The sequence below is a fragment of the Aquarana catesbeiana genome, linkage group LG02 (genome assembly GCF_042186555.1).
Source record: "Aquarana catesbeiana isolate 2022-GZ linkage group LG02, ASM4218655v1, whole genome shotgun sequence".
NCBI lineage: Eukaryota > Metazoa > Chordata > Amphibia > Anura > Ranidae > Aquarana > Aquarana catesbeiana.
Window position 1 is genome coordinate 705,259,612 of NC_133325.1, and position 24,841 is coordinate 705,284,452.

At 40.0% G+C, this 24,841-nt stretch overlaps 1 protein-coding gene across 2 annotated transcripts in view; it reads left to right on the top strand.

The window, feature by feature from the left end:
• Positions 1-24,841, top strand: part of FANCB (FA complementation group B) — a 110,222-nt gene that overhangs the window by 5,297 nt on the left and 80,084 nt on the right. For both annotated transcript variants that reach the window (XM_073616948.1, XM_073616947.1), the window contains exon 2: positions 4,819-5,790. In XM_073616948.1, coding sequence (XP_073473049.1) covers positions 4,861-5,790 — 930 coding nt within the window. In that variant the 5' untranslated portion in view covers positions 4,819-4,860. The remainder of the gene's footprint in view (positions 1-4,818; positions 5,791-24,841) is intronic.

The window sequence follows — 24,841 nt, forward strand, 5'->3', positions numbered from 1 at the left end:
CGTCTCTGAACAGCAATTTTTAAGTCTTGCCACAGATTCTCAATTGGATTTAGAATGGCCCAGTCAAATTCCAGACCTAACACATGAATATCCTTTGATCTAAACCATTCCATTGTAGCTCTGGCTGTATATTTAGGGTCGTTGTCCTGCTGGAAGGTGAACCTCCGCCCCAGTCTCAAGTCTTTTGCAGACTAACAGGGTTTCTTCTAATGCCGCATACACACGAGTGAACTTTACGGCAGACTTTGCCTGGCGGACTTTACGACGGACTTTCTGAATGAACGGACTTGCCTACACACAATCCACCAAAGTCCGTCGAATTCGTACGTGATGACGTACGACCGGGCTAAAACAAAGAAGCTCATAGCCAGTAGCCAATAGCTGCCTTAGCGTGGCTTTTTGTCCTTTCGAACTAGCATACAGACGAGCGGACTTTTCGACCGGACTCGATTTCGACGGATTGATTTAAAACATGTTTCAAATCTAAGTTCGTCCAACTTTTGAGAAAACAAAGTCCGCTGGAGCCCACAAACGATCGAATTGTCCGACGAAATCCTGTACGCCGGACCAAGTCTGCCGTAAAGTCCGCTCGTGTGTACGCGGCATAAGATTGCCCTGTTTTTGGCTCCATCCATCTTCCCATCAACTCTGACCAGCTTCCCTGTCCCTATTGAAGAAAAGCATCCCCTCAACATGATGCTGCCACCACCAAGTTTCACGGTGGAGATGGTGTTTTCAGAGTGATGTGCAGTGTTAGTTTTCCGCCACACATAGCGTTTTGCTTTTAGGCCAAAAAGTTCAATTTTGGTCTTATCTGACTAGAGCACCTTCTTCCACATATTTGCTGTGTCCCCCACATGGCTTCTTGCAAACTGGACTTCTATTGCTTTCTTTCAACAATGACTTTCTTCTTGCCACACTTCCATAAAGGCCAAATTTGTGGAGTGTACGACTTATGCCGTGCACACACGGGCGGGCTTTTTCGACCGAACTTGTCTGCTGGAACGAATCCGTCGGACAATCCGACCGCGTGTAGGCTTCATCGGACTTCCGACGGACCTTTTCCTTCCAAAATCAGACGGACTTTAGATTTGAAACATGCCAGTTCCTATCGGGAAATCCGTTCGTCTGTATGCTGGTCCAACGGACCAAATACTACGCAAGAGTAGCTACAGCACCTAACCGCGAGAATGTTTCGCGCTGGTTCTCCGCAACAGGGTACTGTACATCTCGTGCTCGCTGCAATAGGAAAAACACATTTTCCTATTGCAGCGGGTACAAAAGGGAAGCAACAATGTCCCTTAGGTCTGGTTTGGATTTTAAGAAGAACCCCCCTAGGCCGGAAAAACGGCGTGGGGGTCCCCCCAAAATCCATACCAGACCCTTATCCGAGCACGCAGCCCGGCTGGTCAGAAAAGGGGGTAGGGGTGAGCGAGCGCCCCCCCCCCCTCCTGAACCGTACCAGGCCGCATGCCCTCAACATGGGGGGTGGGTGCTTTGGGGAAGGGGGGAGCCCTGTGGCCCCCCACCCCAAAGCATCTTGTCTGTCGCCATGTTGATGAGAACAAGGGCCCCTTCCCGACAACCCTGGTCGTTGGTTGTCGAGGTCTGCAGGCAGGGGGCTTATCGGAATCCAGGAGCCCCCTTTAATAAGGGGGCCCCCCAGATTCCGGCCCCCCGCCCTATGCGAATGAGTTTGGGGTATCGTACCCCTACCTATTCACCTGGGGGAAAAAAGTGTCAATAAAAAAACACACTAGACAGGTTTTTAAAGTAATGTATTAGGTAGCTCCGGGGGTCTCTTCCAACTCCTCCGCACTCTCCTGCTTCTTCTCCCGCTCTCTGGCCTCTTCTGACGATCTCTGGCCTCTTCTGCTGCTCTCTGGCCTCATCTCCGGTTCTTCTCCGGCTCTTCTGCCGGGCTCCTCCGCTATCTTCTGTCCTTTTGCCGCTCTTTTGCTAGCATTGGCCCGGTCTTCTCCATCGTCTTGTTCCCTCTTCTCTTCTTCCGATGTTGACACAATGCTCTCTCCCGCTGTAATGCTGTGTGAGTTGTGCGCAACGACTTAAATAGGCATGGGGCGGGGTCACCAGGTGATGTCACCTGGTGACCCCGCCTCTTATGACATCACAGTCCCGTGGCATGATGGGACTGTGACGTCATAAGGGGCGGGGTCCATGGGTGACATCACCCGGTGACCACGCTCCATGCCTATATAAGTTGTTGCGCACCGCTCACACGGCATTACAACGGGAGAGAGTGTCGCGTCAACGTCGGAAGAAGAGTAGAGGGAACAAGACGATGGAGAAGACCAGGCCAATGCTAGCAAAAGAGCAGAAGATAGCGGAGGAGCCCGGCAGAAGAACCGGAGAGCGGGAGAAGAGGCCGGAGACTAGATGAAGAAGCAGGAGAGAGTGGAGGAGTCGGAAGAGACCCCCGGAGCTGCATAATAAATTACTTTAAAAACCTGTCTAGTGTGTTTTTATTGACACTTTTGATATTTTACAGCGCACACATACAAGAATGACATTTCCTGCAAGGCTAGTTAAAAACACCTGAACATATTCAATAAATACGGGGGTTTGGTCACACTATATGGTCATATAGTGCTAAGCCCACTCTGTGTTTTGGCTAACATCTCTTAGTAAAAACAGCACACACAATACACCAAAACACTGGTTAGGCACACATTTAATCCTAGCTGTTTAACCCCTTCCAAGCCAGTGTCATTAGTACAATGATTACAATATATTTTTAGCACTTATCACTGTATAAGTGTCACTGGTTCCCAAAAAGTGTAATTTAGTGTCCGATTGTCCTCCGCAATATTGCAGTCCCGCTATAAGTCACTGATTGCCGCCATTACTGGTATAAAAAAATATATATATATAAATTCCAGTATACACCCCATAGTTTGTAGACACTATAACTTTTGCGCAAACCAATCAATATACACTTATTGTAATTTTTTTTTACCAAAAACATATAGCGGAATACATATTGGCCTAAATGTATGAAGAAATTAGATTTTTACATTTTTTTTATTGGATATGTTTTATAGCAGAAAGTAAAATATTGTTTTTTTTTTTTTTCTAGTGCAAAAAATAAAAAACGCAGTGGTGATCAAATACCACCAAAAGAAAGCTCTATTTGTGTGGGGAATAAGTACATAAATCTCATTTATGCACTGCGCTGCATGACCGTGCAATTTTCGGTTAAAATAACACAGTGCCGTATTTGCAAAAAATGGCCTGGTCATGAAGGGGGGTAAATCTAATGGAGGTCAAGTGGTTAATATGGCGCACAGTTCCCCTTGCTTCCTTTCCTGGAAGATTTGCAGAGAAATATCTGGCAGGAGCAATGGTGGATTACTTAAAGATTGTAGAGGGAAGGGGTTGCTGGGGGGAGGAAGAGCGATCAAGTGATATCAATTAATATGTGATAGTTTTGGAACTTTTTTTTTATCCAAACTCCTGATATTGACACATTTGTTAGGCTTACATGAAAATATAGAAAACTCTAGTACACATGAAATAAAAAAAAAAGAAAGGAATTTGTTTACTAAATAATATTTTAACAAGCACTAACTATAAACAGCAAAATGCAATCTTTCTCCCCTAGGGCTCTTTCACACATGCGGACAGTTCAGGTCCGCCTGTCAGTTTTTCAGGCGGACTTGAACAGACGCTCCATGTACCTCTATGGAGCGACGGATGTCAGCGGTGACATGGCCGCTGACATCTGATCCGCTCAGCTAAATCCAGACGGATGGAAACTCTATGGATCAGATGAAAACGGACAGGCAGATCCGTTTTCATCCGATCCCCCGTAGAGATCAGCGGGGCTCTGATAGGTCTGTCTGCACAGTGAGCGGAGACGGACTTGTCATTCGCCGGGTCAGCGGGGATCATCTGATCGATCCCTGCTGAGCAAGCCGAGTCTGTGAAAACGGATATGAATGTGTAAAAAAACCCTTAGGCCCCTTTCACACGGGTGCCTCCGCTTGCTTAGCGGGCGATCTTTCCGCTGATCTCCACTGAGCTGATGGATGACACGTCCGTCTCTGCTCCACTATGTGGAGTGGACACGGAAACAGTTCCACTCTCCTCTATGGGGCAATTAGATGGAAACGTGTCCAATCAACTGAAATTACCACAGGTGGACTCCAGCCAAATTGTAGAAACATCTCAAGGATGAGCAGTGGAAACAGGATAAACCTGAGCTCAATTTTGAGTGTCATGGCAAAGGCTGTGTTTTTTTTTTTTTGTTGTTTTTTATTTTGAATAAATTTGCAAAGATTTCAAACAAACTTCTTTCACGTTGTCATTATGGGGTATTGTTTGTAGAATTTGGAATAAGGTTGTAACATAACAAAATGTGGAAAAAGTGAAGCGATGTGAATACTTTCCGGATGCATTGTAACCCTGTATAGAAAAGAATACTTACCTATTCTGAAGCCGCTGTGGTCCAGTCTCCAGCAGCGCCCTCTGTGTGCAGGAGAAAGACGATAAATGCTGGGAAGTGGCGTCACCCATAGAGTTATTATGGGGCTTCTGTTGTCAGCTGCCTCTCCTACACACTGAACCCACTACTGACAGCTCAGCCTGGGACTAGACCGGAGCGGCTTCAGAATAGGTAAGTATAGCAATCTTTTCTGTAGATATGCGGGTGGCAGTAGGTTTAGAATTAGTTGGGTTTTGCCTTTACTTACGCTTTAAGTCAGTGGATATATGAGTACTACTTATAGGCGAACAGATGACTATCAATATTCAGGCTCTTTCACATTTTAAATTACGCTAACTGTCTTTGTCTTTCAGATTACTGCTAACTTCTCCAAATGTAGACTGAGTATTTGATCAATGGAAACAATTAAACATCCTAAACAAGTATTGGCCTACAATGGGGAAATCATAATTTTTCAAATTTCACAACTAAAAGAAACTTCCAATGGCAAGGAACAAAATGTTTTACGGTTTTCAAGAAAAAGATTTCACCTGGAATCAGAAAAATTTATTGAAACATCTTTTGGACAGTACAGCATTCAAACCCATAAATCCTCTATTGTTTTTGTATGCGCACACTGTGTCACAGATGTTAGAACTGGTATAAAACTCCCTTACGTTTTGCTAAAGACATGCAAAAGAAGGCAAAGCGGTTCATCAAGGCTGGTTTTGCTGCAGGTACTCAGTTCAAATGAGGTGGAACCATGTCTGAAGTTCAAAGTAGACAATGAATCTATAGAAGACCTGCACCTGCTTGATGGTCCAATTGTTCTTTGGAGACAAAATGAGAAAATCTTTTATATTTCATCTTTGACAGCAGAAATATTAACAGCTCCAGTTAATTTTTCTGCAATCCACTGGGCTGGAACTGTTGAAGATGGTACTTATATTTTGGGAGCAACAAATGTGAGAGGGGAAGGAGATAATTTACCAAGAACTTCTCACCCTGTCAGAACTCTTCATGGGAGTGAGTTTGTTTTGTACAACATTGAAAAGCAGAAAGTCATGTCAGGATCTTGCCTTGTCCCACATGCGTATTCAAGTGTATTATGCTGCCTTGAGGTGTGTACTATGCAGTGTGTGAATGGCACGTATGAGACGTCTTCTGTAGGGGCCAGCCATAAACAGTTGATCTGGTTTGAAAATGGAGTTCCTAAACGGGTCTTGCAAATTCCAGCTGAAAATCCGTCAATGTTACAGGTTGCATATACAAGCCAAGCTCATACATTGTGCATTTTGTCATTTGCTTCTGGGGATGTTTGTGCGATACGGAGGGACACGCTGCAGGTAATCATTTATATTTGTATTAATATTTTTCATAGGGGATGTTCTACTAAATCCGAAAAGACTGTTCACTTTGCAGTAAATGTTCCCCAATGCCTAGTGAGTGAGGTAAAAGCTTGGCTGACTTCCTTTATCCGATCATGTGTAATCAAAAATGCTGTATTTTTTTTTCCTTGCACTTGATTGGATACTCTTTACTAAGTGTAATTTCAGCACATTCTCTAAGCTTCGGGAAAAATTCCTTGCAAAGTGAACAGCCTATTTGCCTTTAGTAAATCAACGCCATAGTCTCCAAAATGTCTGTTTTCTTTTCTTATACAAGATATGCACAATTTAAAAAAACAGGACCATGTAAAAATGTCATTCTTAAAACTCTTGCCTGGCTATTCCCATACCTGGATGCATGTCTTGTGTGGTCAAAAGTAAAAGTACGTTTATTAAATTTTATTTCTTAATGCAAATAAGAGGCAATGAAAGCCCCAGAAAGTTTATTCTTTAATAAGGCAAATTCTGCATCCTCCTTGTGCCTATCCGTATAATCATCTCTGTGACATTATTCACAGATTCATTAGATACAATGTTAATATTTTAGGTGAACCTGCACCCAGCCTACAGATTCTGGATAAAAACTCTTTAAAACAAGCCCTCACTGACCTCAGTAGCTATTGGCAGAAACTTGGCCAAAAGTGGGGACGTACTAAACTGCATATTGGGATGATTGGATTATTGGCTGCAATACTAAGAACTCTCACTAGATGTCAGTGTACTATATACACATATATATGGTAATGACTCTGTTGTTTCTCAAAATGTTATTCTTTCCTGCAGTGCTTGATACAATTTTGCAAGACGCAGTTGCTAATGTTTAACTCTTCACTTGCTGATATATATGCAGCTGTACAACAGGATACAGAAGTAATGTAAAAATTACATTTGACCTGTTTTTTATTATTTCTCATGGGGATTATCGGAGGAATATCATGTTAACACCCGACAATGAACATATTTAACCCATTACTAATAATAATATGCATATACTTTTTCTACATGGGGATTATGGGTGGAATATTGTAGTTAGACATACATAGGAATATATTAAACCTATTTCTGATATAAATATGTATATAATTATTTTTCTACATGGGGATTATTGGTGGAATATTGTTTATAAATATACATAGCAACATATTAAACCCATTTCTGATAAGAATATGCATATACTGTAATTATATTTCTACATGGGGATTATTAGTGGAATATTGTTTATAAATATACATAGCAACATATTAAACCTATTTCTGATATGAAAATGCATATAATTATTTTTCTACATGGGGATTATTGGTGGAATATTGTTTATAAATATACATAGCAACATATTAAACCAATTTCTGATGAAAATGTGCATATAATTATATTTCTACACAGGGATTATTTGTGGAATATTGTTTATAAATATACATAACAACATATTAAACCCATTTATGATATGAATATGCATGTAATTATTTTTCTACATGGGGATTATTGGTGGAATATTGTTTATAAATATACATAGCAACATATTTAACTCATTTATGATATGAATATGCATGTAATTATTTTTCTACATGGGGATTATTGGTGGAATATTGTTTATAAATATACATAGCAACATATTAAACCCATTTCTGATGAGAATATGAATATAATTATATTTCTACATTGGGATTATTGGTGGAATATTGTTTATAAATATACATAGCAACATATTAAACCTATTTCTAATGAGAATATGCATATAATTATATTTCTACATGGGGATTATTGGTGGAATATTGTTTATAAATATACATAGCAACATATTAAACCCATTTCTGATGAGAATATGCATATAATTATATTTCTACGTGCGGATTATTGGTGGAATATTGTTTATAAATATACATAGCAAAATATTTAACCCATGTATGATACAAATATGCATATAATTATTTTTCTACATGGGGATTATTGGTGGAATATTATTTATAAATATACATAGCAACATATTGAACCCATTTCTGATGAGAATATGCATATAATTATATTTCTACATGGGGATCATTGGTGGAATATTGTTCATAAATATACATAGCAACATATTAAACCTATTTCTGATATGAAAATGCATATAATTATTTTTCTACATGGGGACTATTGGTGGAATATTGTTTATAAATATACATATCAACATATTAAACCAATTTCTGATGAGAATATGCATATAATTATATTTCTGCATGGGGATTATTGGTAGAATATTGTTTATAAATATACATAGCAACATATTAAACCTATTTCTGATATGAAAATGCATATAATTATATTTCTACATGGGGATTATTGGTGGAATATTGTTTATAAATATACATAACAACATATTAAACCCATTTATGATATGAATATGTATGTAATTATTTTTCTACATGGGGATTATTGGTGGAATATTGTTTATAAATATACATAGCAACATATTAAACCTATTTCTGATATGAAATGCATATAATTATTTTTCTACATGGGGATTATTGGTGGAATATTGTTTATAAATATACATAGCAACATATTTAACTCATTTATGATATGAATATGCATGTAATTATTTGTCTACATGGGGATTATTGGTGGAATATTGTTTATAAATATACATAGCAACATATTAAACCTATTTCTAATGAGAATATGCATATAATTATATTTCTACATGGGGATTATTGGTGGAATATTGTTTATAAATATACATAGCAACATATTAAACCCATTTCTGATGAGAATATGCATATAATTATATTTCTACGTGCGGATTATTGGTGGAATATTGTTTATAAATATACATAGCAAAATATTTAACCCATGTATGATACAAATATGCATGTAATTATTTTTCTACATGGGGATTATTGGTGGAATATTGTTTATAAATATACATAGCAACATATTAAACCCATTTCTGATGAGAATATGCATATAATTATATTTCTACATGGGGATTATTGGTGGAATATTGTTTATAAATATACATAGCAAAATATTTAACCCATGTATGATACGAATATGCATGTAAATATTTTTCTACATGGGGATTATTGGTGGAATATTATTTATAAATATACATAGCAACATATTGAACCCATTTCTGATGAGAATATGCATATAATTATATTTCTACATGGGGATCATTGGTGGAATATTGTTTATAAATATACATAGCAACATATTAAACCTATTTCTGATATGAAAATGCATATAATTATTTTTCTACATGGGGACTATTGGTGGAATATTGTTTATAAATATACATAGCAACATATTAAACCCATTTCTGATGAGAATATGAATATAATTATATTTCTACATGGGGATTATTGGTGGAATATTGTTTATAAATATACATAGCAACATATTAAACCCATTTCTGATGAGAATATGCATATAATTATATTTCTACGTGCGGATTATTGGTGGAATATTGTTTATAAATATACATAGCAAAATATTTAACCCATGTATGATACAAATATGCATGTAATTATTTTTCTACATGGGGATTATTGGTGGAATATTGTTTATAAATATACATAGCAACATATTAAACCCATTTCTGATGAGAATATGCATATAATTATATTTCTACATGGGGATTATTGGTGGAATATTGTTTATAAATATACATAGCAAAATATTCAACCCATGTATGATACGAATATGCATGTAATTATTTTTCTACATGGGGATTATTGGTGGAATATTGTTTATAAATATACATAGCAACATATTAAACCCATTTCTGATGAGAATATGCATATAATTATATTTCTACATGGGGATTATTGGTGGAATATTGTTTATAAATATACATAGCAAAATATTTAACCCATGTATGATACGAATATGCATGTAATTATTTTTCTACATGGGGATTATTGGTGGAATATTATTTATAAATATACATAGCAACATATTGAACCCATTTCTGATGAGAATATGCATATAATTATATTTCTACATGGGGATCATTGGTGGAATATTGTTTATAAATATACATAGCAACATATTAAACCTATTTCTGATATGAAAATGCATATAATTATTTTTCTACATGGGGACTATTGGTGGAATATTGTTTATAAATATACATAGCAACATATTAAACCCATTTCTGATGAGAATATGAATATAATTATATTTCTACATGGGGATTATTGGTGGAATATTGTTTATAAATATACATAGCAACATATTAAACCTATTTCTGGTATGAAAATGCATATAATTATTTTTCTACATGGGGATTATTGGTGGAATATTGTTTATAAATATACATATCAACATATTAAACCAATTTCTGATGAGAATATGCATATAATTATATTTCTGCATGGGGATTATTGGTAGAATATTGTTTATAAATATACATAGCAACATATTAAACCTATTTCTGATATGAAAATGCATATAATTATATTTCTACATGGGGATTATTGGTGGAATATTGTTTATAAATATACATAGGAACATATTTAACCCATTTCTGATAAGAATATGCATATAATTATTTTTCTACATGGGGATTATGAGTGGAATATTGTTTATAAATATACATAAGAACCTATTTAACCTATTTCTGATAAGAATATGCATATTTTTTTTCTACATAGGGATTATGGGTGAAATATCTTAGCTAAACATCCTATGTAATACTTTTGACCTGTTTCTCATAGGAATATGGGTAAAGTTATTGTTTTTTAGGTTGAATATGACTGGAATATCATTTACAATAACATTTAACATATTTAACCTATTTATGAGATGAATAGCCACATAATTATTTTTCTTCATGGGTGAAATGCCATGGTTAAACATGCTTAGGAATAGGGATGAGCTTCGAGTTCGAGTCGAGCATGAGTTTGACTCGAACATCGGCTGTACGATCGTTCGCCAAATATCAAACATTATGGGGCAATCGCGCCAAATTCAAGCGGCGCGTCACGCCCCATAATGCACTGAGTCATCGCAGTGCATTACTCGCTGATGATTGGCTTCAGGCAGGCAGTTGATTCAGTTAGCTGCAGTGTATTTAGTATATATATATATATATATATATATATTATATATATATATATATATATATATATACACACATATATACATCCCGGCTTTGTGTATATAAGTGATCTGCAGTGCATAAAATATATATAGTGTCTCCTACATATATATATCCACTGCATTCCAGTCTAGCCAAGCCTATATCAGACTGCAGGTCATTGCTGGTGTATGTTCTCAAATACACTTTCAGGCAGGCAGGCAAGTGATTCAGTGATCTGCTGTGCATAAAAAAAATATATATATATATATATATATATATATATATATATATATATATATATATATACAGTCTCCAACATATATATATCCACTGCATTCTAGTCTAGCCAAGCCTATACCTGACTGCAAGCCATTCCTGGTGAAATTTTTTTAGTAAACTTCAGGCGGTGTTTTGCTAATCCAATTTTACTCCATGTCTGGAAGACCACCAAGGAAAGGCAGACGCTCACAGGCCACTAAAAGAGGGCAAGCAGGCTCTGTGTCTACAGCCAACAGTTCTGGTCATGGACACGGTGCATCCTCAGCACGTGTCCGTGGGGCACACTTGTCCTTTTTTTCGACAGCTGGCCATGTTGAGCTACAACAAGCAGAAGAGTTGGTAGAGTGTATCACAAAGCCGTCCTTATCCTCCTCATCCTCTGTCACCCAGGCTAAGACAAGTTTGGCTGCCAATGCAGCTGCCAAATCGGCCTATTCCATCGGCTCAATTACATCAGTCACTCCTTACCTAGCCCCACCATCTTGTCTTGAGGAGTCCCCCAAACTGTTTGACCACAGTGTCGGGAACATACTGCAGGAGGATGCACAGCATTTTGAAGGCTCCGATGATGGTACCCAGGTTGATGATGAAGGCAGTAACGTGACCCCAGAGAGAGGGGGTGCCCAAGAAGGACAAGAAACTGTCAGTCATGTTCCCCCAGCAGCAGCATACTGCCAGGTTTGCTCCAGTGGTGAGGAGGGAGGGGATGATGAGGTCACGGACTCTACATGTGTGCCTGATAGAAGAGAAGAGGAGGAGGCACATCTCCAACGAGGCAGGATGCCCTCCAGGGGCCAGCTTAAGGACAGCCAACCAACTGCATCACACCGCATAGCTCCACATGTGCAGGGTGCTGCTGACGCCGCGCGTTTTTTCAAAAGTTCTTTGGCGTGGGCCTTTTTTGAGACATGTGCAGCAGATCGCACCATTGCTGTTTGCAACATATGTCTGAAGCTTATCAAGCATGGCCAAAACAGCAGCCGCTTGGACACCACATGCTTGACCAGACATATGTCGAGCTCCCATGCAGTCCGTTGTCAACAGTACTTAAAAGACCCACACCAAAGAACAAGGCAGATCTCTCCTTGCTCCTCATCAGCTGGGATCTCCAACCCCACTACACCTTCAGTCCTCTCAGAGACCTGCACTGAGAGGAATGAAGGTGTAGAATTAGGTGTCCCAAGCACTTGTGGGCAATCTGCTAGCGGTAAACCTAATTTTGATTGTAGCAGGCAAATTTCCCTACCCCAGTTGCTAAACCGTCAAAAGAAATTCCGTCCCAGCCATCCGCATGCTCAGAGGCTGAATGCTAGTTCGGCTAAATTGCTAGCACTCAAACTACTGCCTTTTTCAGCTGGTAGACTCTGCCCCCTTTTTGGAGAATTTGTGGAATGTGTGGTACCTCAGTGGCAGGTTCCCAAACGCCATCTTTTTTCTCGGAAGGCCATTCTGGCTCTCTACTGGCATGTGGAAGGCAATGTCTTGGCCTCGTTGGACAGGGCGCTCAGCGGTAAGATGCATATTACCGCTGACTCATGGTCCAGCAGGCATGGATATGGACGTTACCTTTCTTTCATGTTGCACTGGGTAACCCTGCTGGCAGCTGGGAAGGATGCAGGACAGGGTGCATTAATGTTGGAGCTTGTTCCGCCACCATGCCTCCAAAATGCTGGTAGTGGTGATTCTGCAACACCTCTCTCCTCCACCCACTCCTCTTCTTCTTCCTCTATCGCCTCTTCCTGTGCAGATTTGACCTCGGAACCAGTGGTGCTAAGTAGGCGTTCTAGGGGCTACGCAAGCACTCAGGCAAAAAGATGCCACGCGGTGCTTGAGTTGGTCTGCTTAGGACAGGAGCCACACTGGGGCAGAGATTCTGGCAGCTCTGCAGGGGCAGGTTCAGAGGTGGTTGACGCCACGACAGCTTCAGGCAGAAATGGTGGTTTGCAACAATGGCACCAACCTCTACTTCGCCCTCCGACAGGAACACTTGACCCATGTTCCCTGTTTGGCTCACGTCCTTAATTTGGTGGTGCAGCGGTTCTTGTGTAGGTACCCGGGCTTACAGGATCTCCTGAGGCAGACCAGGAAAGTCTGTGGGCATTTCTGCCGGTCATGTAATGCCAGTGCTTGGCTGGCTGATCTTTAAAAAGGAATACAACCTACCGCCTCATCTGCGACATGCCCACCAGGTGGAACTCAACGTTGGCAATGCTGCAGCGGCTGCACACGCAGCAGAGGGCCATCAATGACTACCTGTGCGAGTATGGCACCAGGACAGGGTCAGGGGAGCTTGGCTTTTTTTTGCCACGCCAGTGGCTAATGATCAAGGATGCATGCACTGTCCTGTCACCATTTGAGGAGGCCACGAGGATGGTGACAGTGCATGCATCAGTGATACTGTCCCTCTTGTCTACCTGTTGGAGCACACGCTACATGGAATAATGGACAGGGCACTTGAGGCAGAACAGAGGGAGGAAGAGGACTTCCTTAACTCCCAACGATCACTTTATCCAGACATTATTCCTGCAGGCCCGCCTATAACACAGGAAGAAGAGGAGAAGGAGGATTGTGTCAGCATGGAGGTGGAGCCTGGCACTCAGCATCAGCAGCAGTCTTCAAGGGATCGTTTTCAGTTCCCAGAAACCCATGGACTTGTAGGTGGCTTGGAGGAGGTGGCTGCAGATCATGTCGTCCTTAGTGACCCAGAGGACTCCGGACCGAATGCCTCAGCAAACCTATGCTGCATGGCCTCCCTGATCTTGCAAAGCCTGTGAAAAGACCCTCGTATTCGTGGTATCAAGGAGAGGGATCAATACTGGCTGGCTGGCAACCCTTCTTGATCCACATTAAAAGGGTAAGGTTATACAGCTTATACACTTAAACAGCCTTCACAGAGGAAGCAGAGGATGAAACATCTTCGGGAGGCCTTGCAGAAAGGTTTGTGCAATGCGTTTCCAGAGCCTGGGAGGCTACAATTTCCTGGTCCTCCTGGACAACGTGTTGCTGAGGCTTCAGTCATAGAAGAAGCGGTGGAGAAGGTGGCCGTCTGACCGATGCATTCAGACAATTTTTTAATCCGCAGCCCCAAGGTCTGATTGGTTCCAGCAACCATCGCTAGCGTCTGATTTACATGGTGCAGGAAAAAAATCCACTGGGTTACTGGGTCTTTAGGATGGATCACTGGCCAGAGCTTGCACAGTATGCAATTGAGCTACTGGCCTGTCCTGCATCAAGCGTTCTATCTGAACACACATTCAGTGCTGCTGGAAGCTTTATAACCGATCAGATTGCGCCTGTCCACAGACTCGGTTGATCGGCTCACCTTCATAAAAATGAATCAGTCAGAAATAGGTTTAATATGTTGCTATGTATATTTATAAACAATATTCCACCAATAGTCCCCATGTAGAAATATAATAATATGCATATTCTCATCAGAAATGGGTTTAATATGTTGCTATGTATATTTATAAACAATATTCCACCAATAATCCCCATGTAGAAAAATAATTATATGTATATTCTCAACAGAAATGGGTTTAATATGTTGCTATGTATATTTATAAACAATATTCCACCAATAATCCCCATGTAGAAAAATAATTACATGCATATTCATATCACGAATGGGTTAAATATGTTGCTATGTATATTTATAAACAATATTCCACCAATAATCCCCATGTAGAAAAATAATTATATGTATATTCTCAACAGAAATGGGTTTAATATGTTGCTATGTATAGTTATAAACAATATTCCACCAATAATCCCCATGTAGAAAAATAATTACATGCATAAATGGGTTAAATATGTTGCTATGTATATTTATAAACAAAATTCCACCAATAATCCCCATGTAGAAAAATAATTACATGCATATTCATATCATAAATGGGTTAAATATGTTGCTATGTATATTTATAAACAATATTCCACCAATAATCCCCATGTAGAAAAATAAATATATGCATTTTCATATCAGAAATAGGTTTAATATGTTGCTATGTATATTTATAAACAATATTCCACCAATAATCCCAGTGTAGAAATATAATTACATGCATATTCATATCATAAATGGGTTAAATATATTGCTATGTATAATTATAAACAATATTCAACCAATAATCCCCATGTAGAAAAATAAATATATGCATTTTCATATCAGAAATAGGTTTAATGTGTTGCTATATATATTTATAAACAATATTCCACCAATAATCCCCATGTAGAAATATAATTATATGCATATTCTCATCAGAAATGGGTTTAATATGTTGCTATGTATATTTATAAACAATATTCCACCAATAATCCCCATATAGAAAAATAATTACATGCATTTTTATATCAGAAATAGGTTTAATATGTTGCTATGTATATTTATAAACAATATTCCACCAATAATCCCCATGTAGAAAAATAATTATATGCATTTTCATATCAGAAATAGGTTTAATATGTTGCTATGTATATTTATAAACAATATTCCACCAATAATCCCCATGTAGAAATATATTTATATGCATATTGTCATCAGAAATAGGTTTAATATGTTGCTATGTATATTTATAAACAATATTCCACCAATAATCCCTATGTAGAAATATAATTATATGCATATTCTCATCAGGAATGAGTTTAATATGTTGCTATGTATATTTATAAACAATATTCCACCAATAATCCCCATGTAGAAAAATAATTATATGCATATTCTCATCAGAAATGGGTTTAATATGTTGCTATGTATATTTATAAACAATATTCCACCAATAATCCCCATGTAGAAAAATAATTACATGCATATTCATATCATAAATGGGTTAAATATGTTGCTATGTATATTTATAAACAATATTCCACCAATAATCCCCATGTAGAAATATATTTATATGCATATTGTCATCAGAAATAGGTTTAATATGTTGCTATGTATATTTATAAACAATATTCCACCAATAATCCCTATGTAGACAAATAATTACATGCATATTCATATCATAAATGAGTTAAATATGTTGCTATGTATATTTATAAACAATATTCCACCAATAATCCCCATGTAGAAAAATAATTATATGCATATTCTCATCAGAAATGGGTTTAATATGTTGCTATGTATATTTATAAACAATATTCCACCAATAATCCCCATGTAGAAAAATAATTATATGCATTTTCATATCAGAAATAGGTTTAATATGTTGCTATGTATATTTATAAACAATATTCCACCAATAATCCCCATGTAGAAATATATTTATATGCATATTGTCATCAGAAATAGGTTTAATATGTTGCTATGTATATTTATAAACAATATTCCACCAATAATCCCTATGTAGAAATATAATTATATGCATATTCTCATCAGGAATGAGTTTAATATGTTGCTATGTATATTTATAAACAATATTCCACCAATAATCCCCATGTAGAAAAATAATTATATGCATATTCTCATCAGAAATGGGTTTAATATGTTGCTATGTATATTTATAAACAATATTCCACCAATAATCCCCATGTAGAAAAATAATTACATGCATATTCATATCATAAATGGGTTAAATATGTTGCTATGTATAATTATAAACAATATTCCACCAATAATCCCCATGTAGAAATATAATTATATGCATATTCTCATCAGGAATGGGTTTAATATGTTGCTATGTATATTTATAAACAATATTCCACCAATAATCCCCATGTAGAAAAATAATTACATGCATTTTTATATCAGAAATAGGTTTAATATGTTGCTATGTATATTTATAAACAATATTCCACCAATAATCCCCATGTAGAAAAATAATTACATGCATATTCATATTATAAATGGGTTAAATATGTTGCTATGTATATTTATAAACAATATTCCACCAAAAATCCCCTTGTAGAAATATAATTATATGCATATTCTTATCAGAAATGGGTTTAATATGTTGCTATGTATATTTATAAACAATATTCCACCAATAATCCCAATGTAGAAATAAAATTATATGCATATTCTCATCAGAAATGGGTTTAATATGTTGCTATGTATATTTATAAACTTTATACACCAATAATCCCCATGTAGAAAAATAATTACATGCATATTCATATTATAAATGGGTTAAATATGTTGCTATGTATATTTATAAACAATATTCCACCAATAATCCCCATGTAGAAATTTAATTATATGCATATTCTCATCAGAAATTGGTTTAATATGTTGCTATGTATATTTATAAACAATATTCCACCAATAACCCCCACGTAGAAATATAATTATATGCATATTCTCATCAGAAATGGGTTTAATATGTTGCTATGTATATTTATATACAATATTCCACCAATAATCCCCATGTAGAAATCAGAAATAGGTTTAATATATTCCTATGTATGTCTAACTACAATATTCCACCCATAATCCCAATGTAGAAAAAGTATATGCATATTATTATTAGTAATGGGTTAAATATGTTCATTCTGGGGTGTTAACATGATATTCCTCCAATAATCCCCATGAGAAATAATAATTCTACCCATATTCCCATCAAAAACAGGTCAAATGTAATTTTTACATTACTTCTGTATCCTGTTGTACAGCTGCATATATATCAGCAAGTGAAGAGTTAAACATTAGCAACTGCTTCTTGCAACATTGTATCAAGCACTGCAGGAAAGAATAACATATTTTGAGAAACAACAGAGTCATTACCATATATATGTGTATATAGTACACTGACATCTAGTGAGAGTTCTTAGTACTGCAGCCAATAATCCAATCATCCCAATATGCAGTTTAGTACGTCCCCCAAAAGTGTGCAGAACAGTAAAAAAAACTGCAGTGCTGAGTAATACCCTTTTTACACATACAAAATATTGTATCTGTCACATACCTTACAGCCTTGACCACAGTCCGTGCAAGGTGCTGTAGTGCATGGGTTCCCAAACCAAGCCGCGGATTGGTGCCGGTCCGTGCCTGGTTGCAGCCAGGCTACGAAAGCTGCAGTGAAAGAGGTGTGGCGGGCGAGCTGAAAGATTACATCATTTCTCACCCCCACACGCATCACCGCTGTTCAGCCCCCCTCTCGCTCTAGGATAGGACGGAACCCAGTAGCAACTGTGCATGTGCTGGTTTCCCCACTTTTCAGACACCCTTAGCACTGAGGAGAGGATGCGAGAAGAGGGTGTGAGTGAGTACCGGTAAGTTCTTTTACTGCAGAAAAGAAAACCCTTAAAAATTGGCCTTAACTTCTTAAAGTGACAAGCTGCATCTGGTATATTTTTTAGTGGCAGGCTACAGTGACATTCGACATCGGGTGGCAGGATAGTGACAAGCTGCATCTGGTGACTGGTCGCAACAGTGACATGCTGCAACTAGTGGTAGAATAGTGGGAAGCTTCATCTGGTGGCAGGATAGTGGGAAACTTCATCTGGTGGCAGTATAGTGGGAAGCTTCATCTGCTGGCAGGATGGTGAGAGGCTTCATCTGGTGGCAGGTTAAGTGGGAAGCTGCTTTTGGTGGGAAGCTGCATCTGGTGGCAGGATAGTAGGAAGCTTCGTCTGCTGGCAGGATGGTGGGAAGCTGCATCTGGTGGTGAGTTGATCTATTTTATTTTATATTACAATGCAATAACAGAAATAATGTGCTTCAATCATCCTGACACCATACCAGTCATTGCCCTGACAAATCAGGCACCCCTTCAAACCACCAACCCCCGGTTCTTGGCAAAATTTCCTTCCTTTCAAGGTGTGCTGATGTAGATCCTTATTTTACTAATTCTATTCACACAGTGAGACATTTACCGTACACAATCATTGTCCTGAAATTAAATGAATGATAGTGTAAAATAAAGAAACGTAGACAGCGAAAGCTGTAGTGTTCCCTCACATTGTTTCAGTGCAGTCCCCCTATACATTGTTGGTTAGTACAGAAATTCCCCCTTGTATTGTTTGAAAGAGGCGAAATCCACCTTAAGTGGCACCACCAGACAGGAAATGAATCCTGCTCTGCTCAAGGAACCCCTAGCAACCTCTGGAGGACAACCCTAGGGTTCCATGGAACTCTTACTATGAAAGCAATGGGTAAAAGCCTTGTGAGCTGCCACACTAAGCCTAAATTAACCTAAAATAAACACAGGAGATATAACTATAATTAGCTGCCCGCACTTCCCACACTTCCCCAGATGGCGATAATGCAATCTATATAACACACTGTGCAGCGCTGATAAATATGGAAACAATACTATATAATTATATGAATCCATATTTACTGGATTCATATATTTATATAGTATTGTTTCCATATTTATCTTACTATGAAAGGTTGCCCTAGCTAAAACAAAAAAGATAGGAATCAGGCACAGGTCATATTAGGTAGGAAATGGCAATTGTTACACATCTGCTGTTTCCTTCCAGTTCTGGACTGGTCTAAAAAGGGGAACTATCTACCAGTGGGTACATTTTTATACTATGGAATAGCATCATTAGATGATTTTACTTTACTTGAAATATTAGATTTGTTTGGCATTAATTAGTACTGTATGTCAGGTTTCTATTGCAATGTGGGTTGGCATTGGGAGTTTCTTGCTGTTCCAGTCACAAAGAATAATGAAACATTGATAACCCTTCCCAAAGCTAATGTTTTGATTGCTTTGCCTCCTTTTTTTATGTTGGAGACATTTTCCCTGACTTCCTGCCTAATAGCAATGTTAAATTCATTTTTTTTTTTTTTAACTAACAAAAGTCATACTTACCTGCTCCGTGCAATGGTTTTGCACAGAGAGGCCCTGATCCTCCTCTTCTCAGGTCCCCCACCAAAACTCCTGGCTCCTCTTCAGCCAGTGCCCCCAATAGCAAGCCGCTTGCTCTGGGGACACTGGTGTGTGTTTGCTCCCGATCCCCGCTCTATGCATGCATAAGACACACAGCCTCAGCTTGGCCCCACCCCTGCTCTCTCCTCATTGGCTCACTGACCATGATTGACAGCAGCAGGAGCCAATGGCTGCCTCAGCCAATGAGGAATGAGAGACCTGGGAAAAGTTCAGCTGCACACAGAAGGTTTTTTACTTTCATGCATAGAATGCATGGAGGTAAAACCTTGAGCCTTTAAAACCACTTTAATTGGCATCAGTCACCAGGACTGTGCAACAAAAATCTTTGAAATCTGGGCTGGCACATAAGTAAAAAAGTGATTATAAAGTATTTTTCTTTCTCGTACATCACGGGACACAGAGCCTCAGTAATTACTGATGGGTTATAGGGTATCACTAGGTGATTGGACACTGGCCACACCCTAGACAGGAAGTTCAACCCCCTATATAACCCCTCCCCTTCCTGGGGATACCTCAGTTTTTTCACCAGTGCCTTAGGTGTTGGTCACGTGTAAAGATGTGCTGTGCTGAGCTCCAAAGGGAATATCCTATACTGGGACAAGCCAGGCGAACCGGATCCATTTCAAAGTGTCCTTTCTAGGCCAAATTGGATGGTACCCGGGCCTCATGTCCGAAGAAACAAGGTTTTACTTGTAACGCTTCTCTTTTTAGAGAGCTGGACCCCGCATTTCAGAATTTGGTTTTTCTAGCCTTATTCTTGGCCGGGTGCTTTACAGGCCCAGAACTGCGGATTCCCCTATCCATAGGGGGCCCCAGTCTCTGAAGGTTTTCCAAACAGAGCCCACCGTGAGAGGTGAAGGTCTGTATAACAGAACCCTGCAGCTGGATAAGGTAAGGGAGATTCCACAGATTTTTTTAATTCTAGTAGGTTTCTCCTTTAAGTAAATGTATGCTATGCCTATTGTCGCCACCGGGGGCTGCCAAGAGCACATACCTTCACATGCTTGATTGTCTGTCTCAGTGTTCACGCTGCACAGCTCCTCCAGCCGAGCTCCAGGTAGGATGGGATGGGGGGCTCTTCCTCAGGGATATTCCCCCCCAAGACTAGGGGGGCCGCGGTGGTCTGAGAGGCGGTAGTATAACGCACTATCACCGCCCCCATTATTATTTGGCAGACCCAATCTTCTGCTGGCCTCTCTCCTTCCTCCTCCACCCCAGCCACCCCTCCACGCTTGTCCCGGAGGGTCGGCTCGTGCGGGAAAGCGCACTTTTTTTGATAAAGAACGAGGGGGGGGCGGGGTTGGGGTGGTCAGAGGAGGGGGGGCGGAGCGTTAGCGCAACGTTCGGCGTGTTTAGACGCCCACATCGTCGGCTGCACAGGCTATAAAAGCACACTTTTTCAGGTGCACACAGCCTATGGAGGGACACAGAGCTGACGGTCGCATGTAAGGTGGGACACAGGCATTCTCCCAGGCAGCATTTACTTAGAAACACTAGACTGGGCATTGGTAGCAGCGGCAGTTACTGTACTACATCACTCAGCAGTCAGTGTTTCATTTGTTTGATACCTCCACCTTGTTGCTTTGCACTATGGGTAGATGAGGTACAAATACCCCGAAAACCAGAGGCTCTACGGGATTTCCCTCAGGCTCTGAGGACCCCCCCCCTTCTGCAGCACCTTCCCCCCCTAAAGGACCTGGGATGGCTGGCCAGGGAGAGCCGTCGGGGTCAGGGGCTGCATCTGCTTCTGGCACTTCAGCCACTGTATACATTACGCAGGAGGTTTTTTTCCTCAACCATTAATGGTTTAGAAGAAAGTCTAAATGGCCTTAATCGCATCTTCGCTCAGTGGAAGAAAACGCACTAGGTCTTCCTCTGTTACCCAGGACCCTCAAGTTGAGGAACTCTGGGAAAAAGGAGAGGAATCCCTCTCAGAGGATTGGGATGGGACTGAAGATTCCTCTTATGTGGAATCAAGTGGAGAAGGGCCCTTTTTCAGCTTCTCAGGATGAGAATTTTGGCTGGATTGGTCCGCTCCACATTTAAGTTGCCTATATCTGAGTCAGTTAAAGAACCCTCCTTTTGGTTTAGGTTCACTGAAGCCTCCTCAAATTACACATGCTTTTCTGTTCATGGTTACTGAGAAAGCTTATTTATTCTGAGTGGGATCACCCAGATAAATTTTTTTCCGCCTAAAAAAGTTTTTGCAACACTTTATCTTATGGAGGAAAAATTTACTAAGATGGGGGGTATACCGGCAGTTGACGCCGCCTCAGATACCTAGGGATCCAACTGATAAGTAATTGGAATTCCTATTGAAAGGTGTTTTTCTTCTTGGCAAGGTCCTAATAGCTCGACCTGCAGTGACAGCAATCAGTCTGTCAATACTTGAGAGACCATGTTAAACAGGTCCTCAAAGTTTTACCTGAACAGCAAGCCCGGGAGTTTGCAACCTACCAGCGGTTTTGTGTTTGCTGTTGACGCAATTGTTCTATCATCCAAACCTTTTGCTTTGCGCTTGGGTTGGTACATATGCGTAGAATGTTATAGTTGAAAAATTTCAGCCGAATCACCATGTCAGGGTGCAAGGCTGTTCGGAGAGGATTTGGTATACGTCTCTCTTTTAAACAGGCTCCGTCAGGCTCAAGAAATAAATCTCAGAGTCGACCCAGGGACAAAATAAGTCCTGTGGGAGGAAGCCTACTAGACAAGACGCTAAAAAGCCTCTTTATGAAGGAGTACCCCCGCTCGTTCGGGTGGGGGGAAGACTGCTACAGTTCTCAAGGCTCTGGTAGGAGGATTTCCAGGACAGATGGGTGATGTCCACATTAACTCTAAGTTACAAACTAGAGTTCCGAATATTCCCCTCTCCTCGTTTCTTCGGATCAAATGTTCCCAGAGACCCAGAGAAAAAGAAGTCTCTCTTCCAGCAGTGGAGCGACTATTGTCGCAAAAAAATTATCGTGGTTGTTTCCCACGCAAAAGCAGGGATTGGGGTTTTATTCAGACCTTTTCAGGGTTCCAAAAACCAAATGGAGATGCCAGACCCATTTTAGATCTCAAGGATCTAAACCGATTCCTAAAGATACGATCCTTTTGCATGGAATCGATCCAATCGGTAGTCTCCATCCTACAAGAAGGAGAATTTCTGGCGTCAATAGACATCAAGGACATATACCTGCATGTACCTATTTTCCCTGCTCATCAAAAGTACCTGCATTTCAAAGTAGAAAAAACGCCACTTTCAGTTTATAGCTCTGTCTTTCGGGCTAGCTACTGCACCTCGGGTGTTTACAAGGATCTTGGCCCCTCCGCTGGCCAGATTAAGGGCCTAGGTATAACAGTAATACCATACCTAGACGACCGACTCTTGATAGACCGCTCGGTAGCCCGCTTGGACCAAAGCTTGGTCACCACAGTCTGGTCATAGATACAGCCCAGAAGAGGGTATTTTACCCCAGGCAAAGATCAGTACCATAAAAGAACTGATTCAGGTAGTCAGGGCAAAGAAAGATCCTCCTATTCGCCTTTGTATGAGGCTACTGGGGAAGATGGTGGCTTCATTCGAAGCAGTTCCCTATGTTCAGTTTCATTTGAGACTGCTGCAAAACAGTATCCTGTCTGCCAGGAACAAGGAGGTTCAGGCATTGGATTTCCTGATGCGTCTGTCTCCTACAGTGCGTCAGAGCCTCAGTTGGTGGTTGATACCCGACAATCTGCAAAAGGGGAAACCCCTTTTTCCAGTTGCCTGGACAGTGGTAACAACAAATGCCAGTCTTTCGGGTTGGGGAGCAGTCCTGGAACAGTCGACTGTCCAAGGGAGATGGTCCAAAACAGAATGACCTTACCCATCAACATTCTAGAGATCCGTGCGGCGTATCTAGCCCTAAAGGCCTGGTCACTCAGGTTACAGGACAGGATGCTGGATTTCACATCTTCTGACCCGATCACGCTTGAAGAACACCGCTATGTGGTAGCCATTCCACCAACTTTGCCCGTCCGGGCCTAACTCAATCCAGCACCACCTAAGCCTGATTGACTCCACCTGGCGTATGCCTTGTTGGGTCCACCGAGTCCGGTAAGCCTCTTCACTTCTATTTGGTGGTGTGTGGACCTTTGTTACCGACGATTCATTCTCCTGTGGAGATTTGTTCCAGAGGTCTTTTATATTTCCCTCCAGTGATGGTCTCTGATAACTCATGACCTTTGAATTGTCAATCTATAGACTTTTTTTTGGGACCTTTTCTAGCGCTACACTTATCTTGTTATTTGGACATTATTTACACTTGCTGGTTGTGTTAGCTGCTGTGTCCTTCCTTCTTTGTGGGAGCGCAGAATTATTGTGTATTTATTCACTCAGGTTACAGGTTTGCCCTGTCAGGATCCAGTCCGAATGCCATAGCAGTGGCTTATATCAATCATCAGGGAGGCACCAGGAGTTGTGCAGCCCAAGGAGAAGTAAACCAGATCTTAATCAGGGCAGAAGCATGTGCCGCGCATATCGGCAATCTTCATTCCAGGAGTAGAGGACTGGCAGACGGACTACTTGAAGTCGTCTCCAGTTATCCCCAGGTGAATGGTCTCTTCACCCCGAAGTCTTCTTGGCCATATGCCAAAGATAGGGGGTTCCGGATGTAGACCTCTTTGCATCCAGGTTCAACTACAAGATTGATAAACTTTGTGTTAAGAACAAGGGATCCTCTTGCATGCGGGACAGATGCGTTAGTGACACCATGGCATCAATTCTCCCAGATTTATACATTTCCTCCTATTCTGCTACTGCCACGACTTCTTCGCACAGGAAAGGAAGTCTGTACTTCTGGTG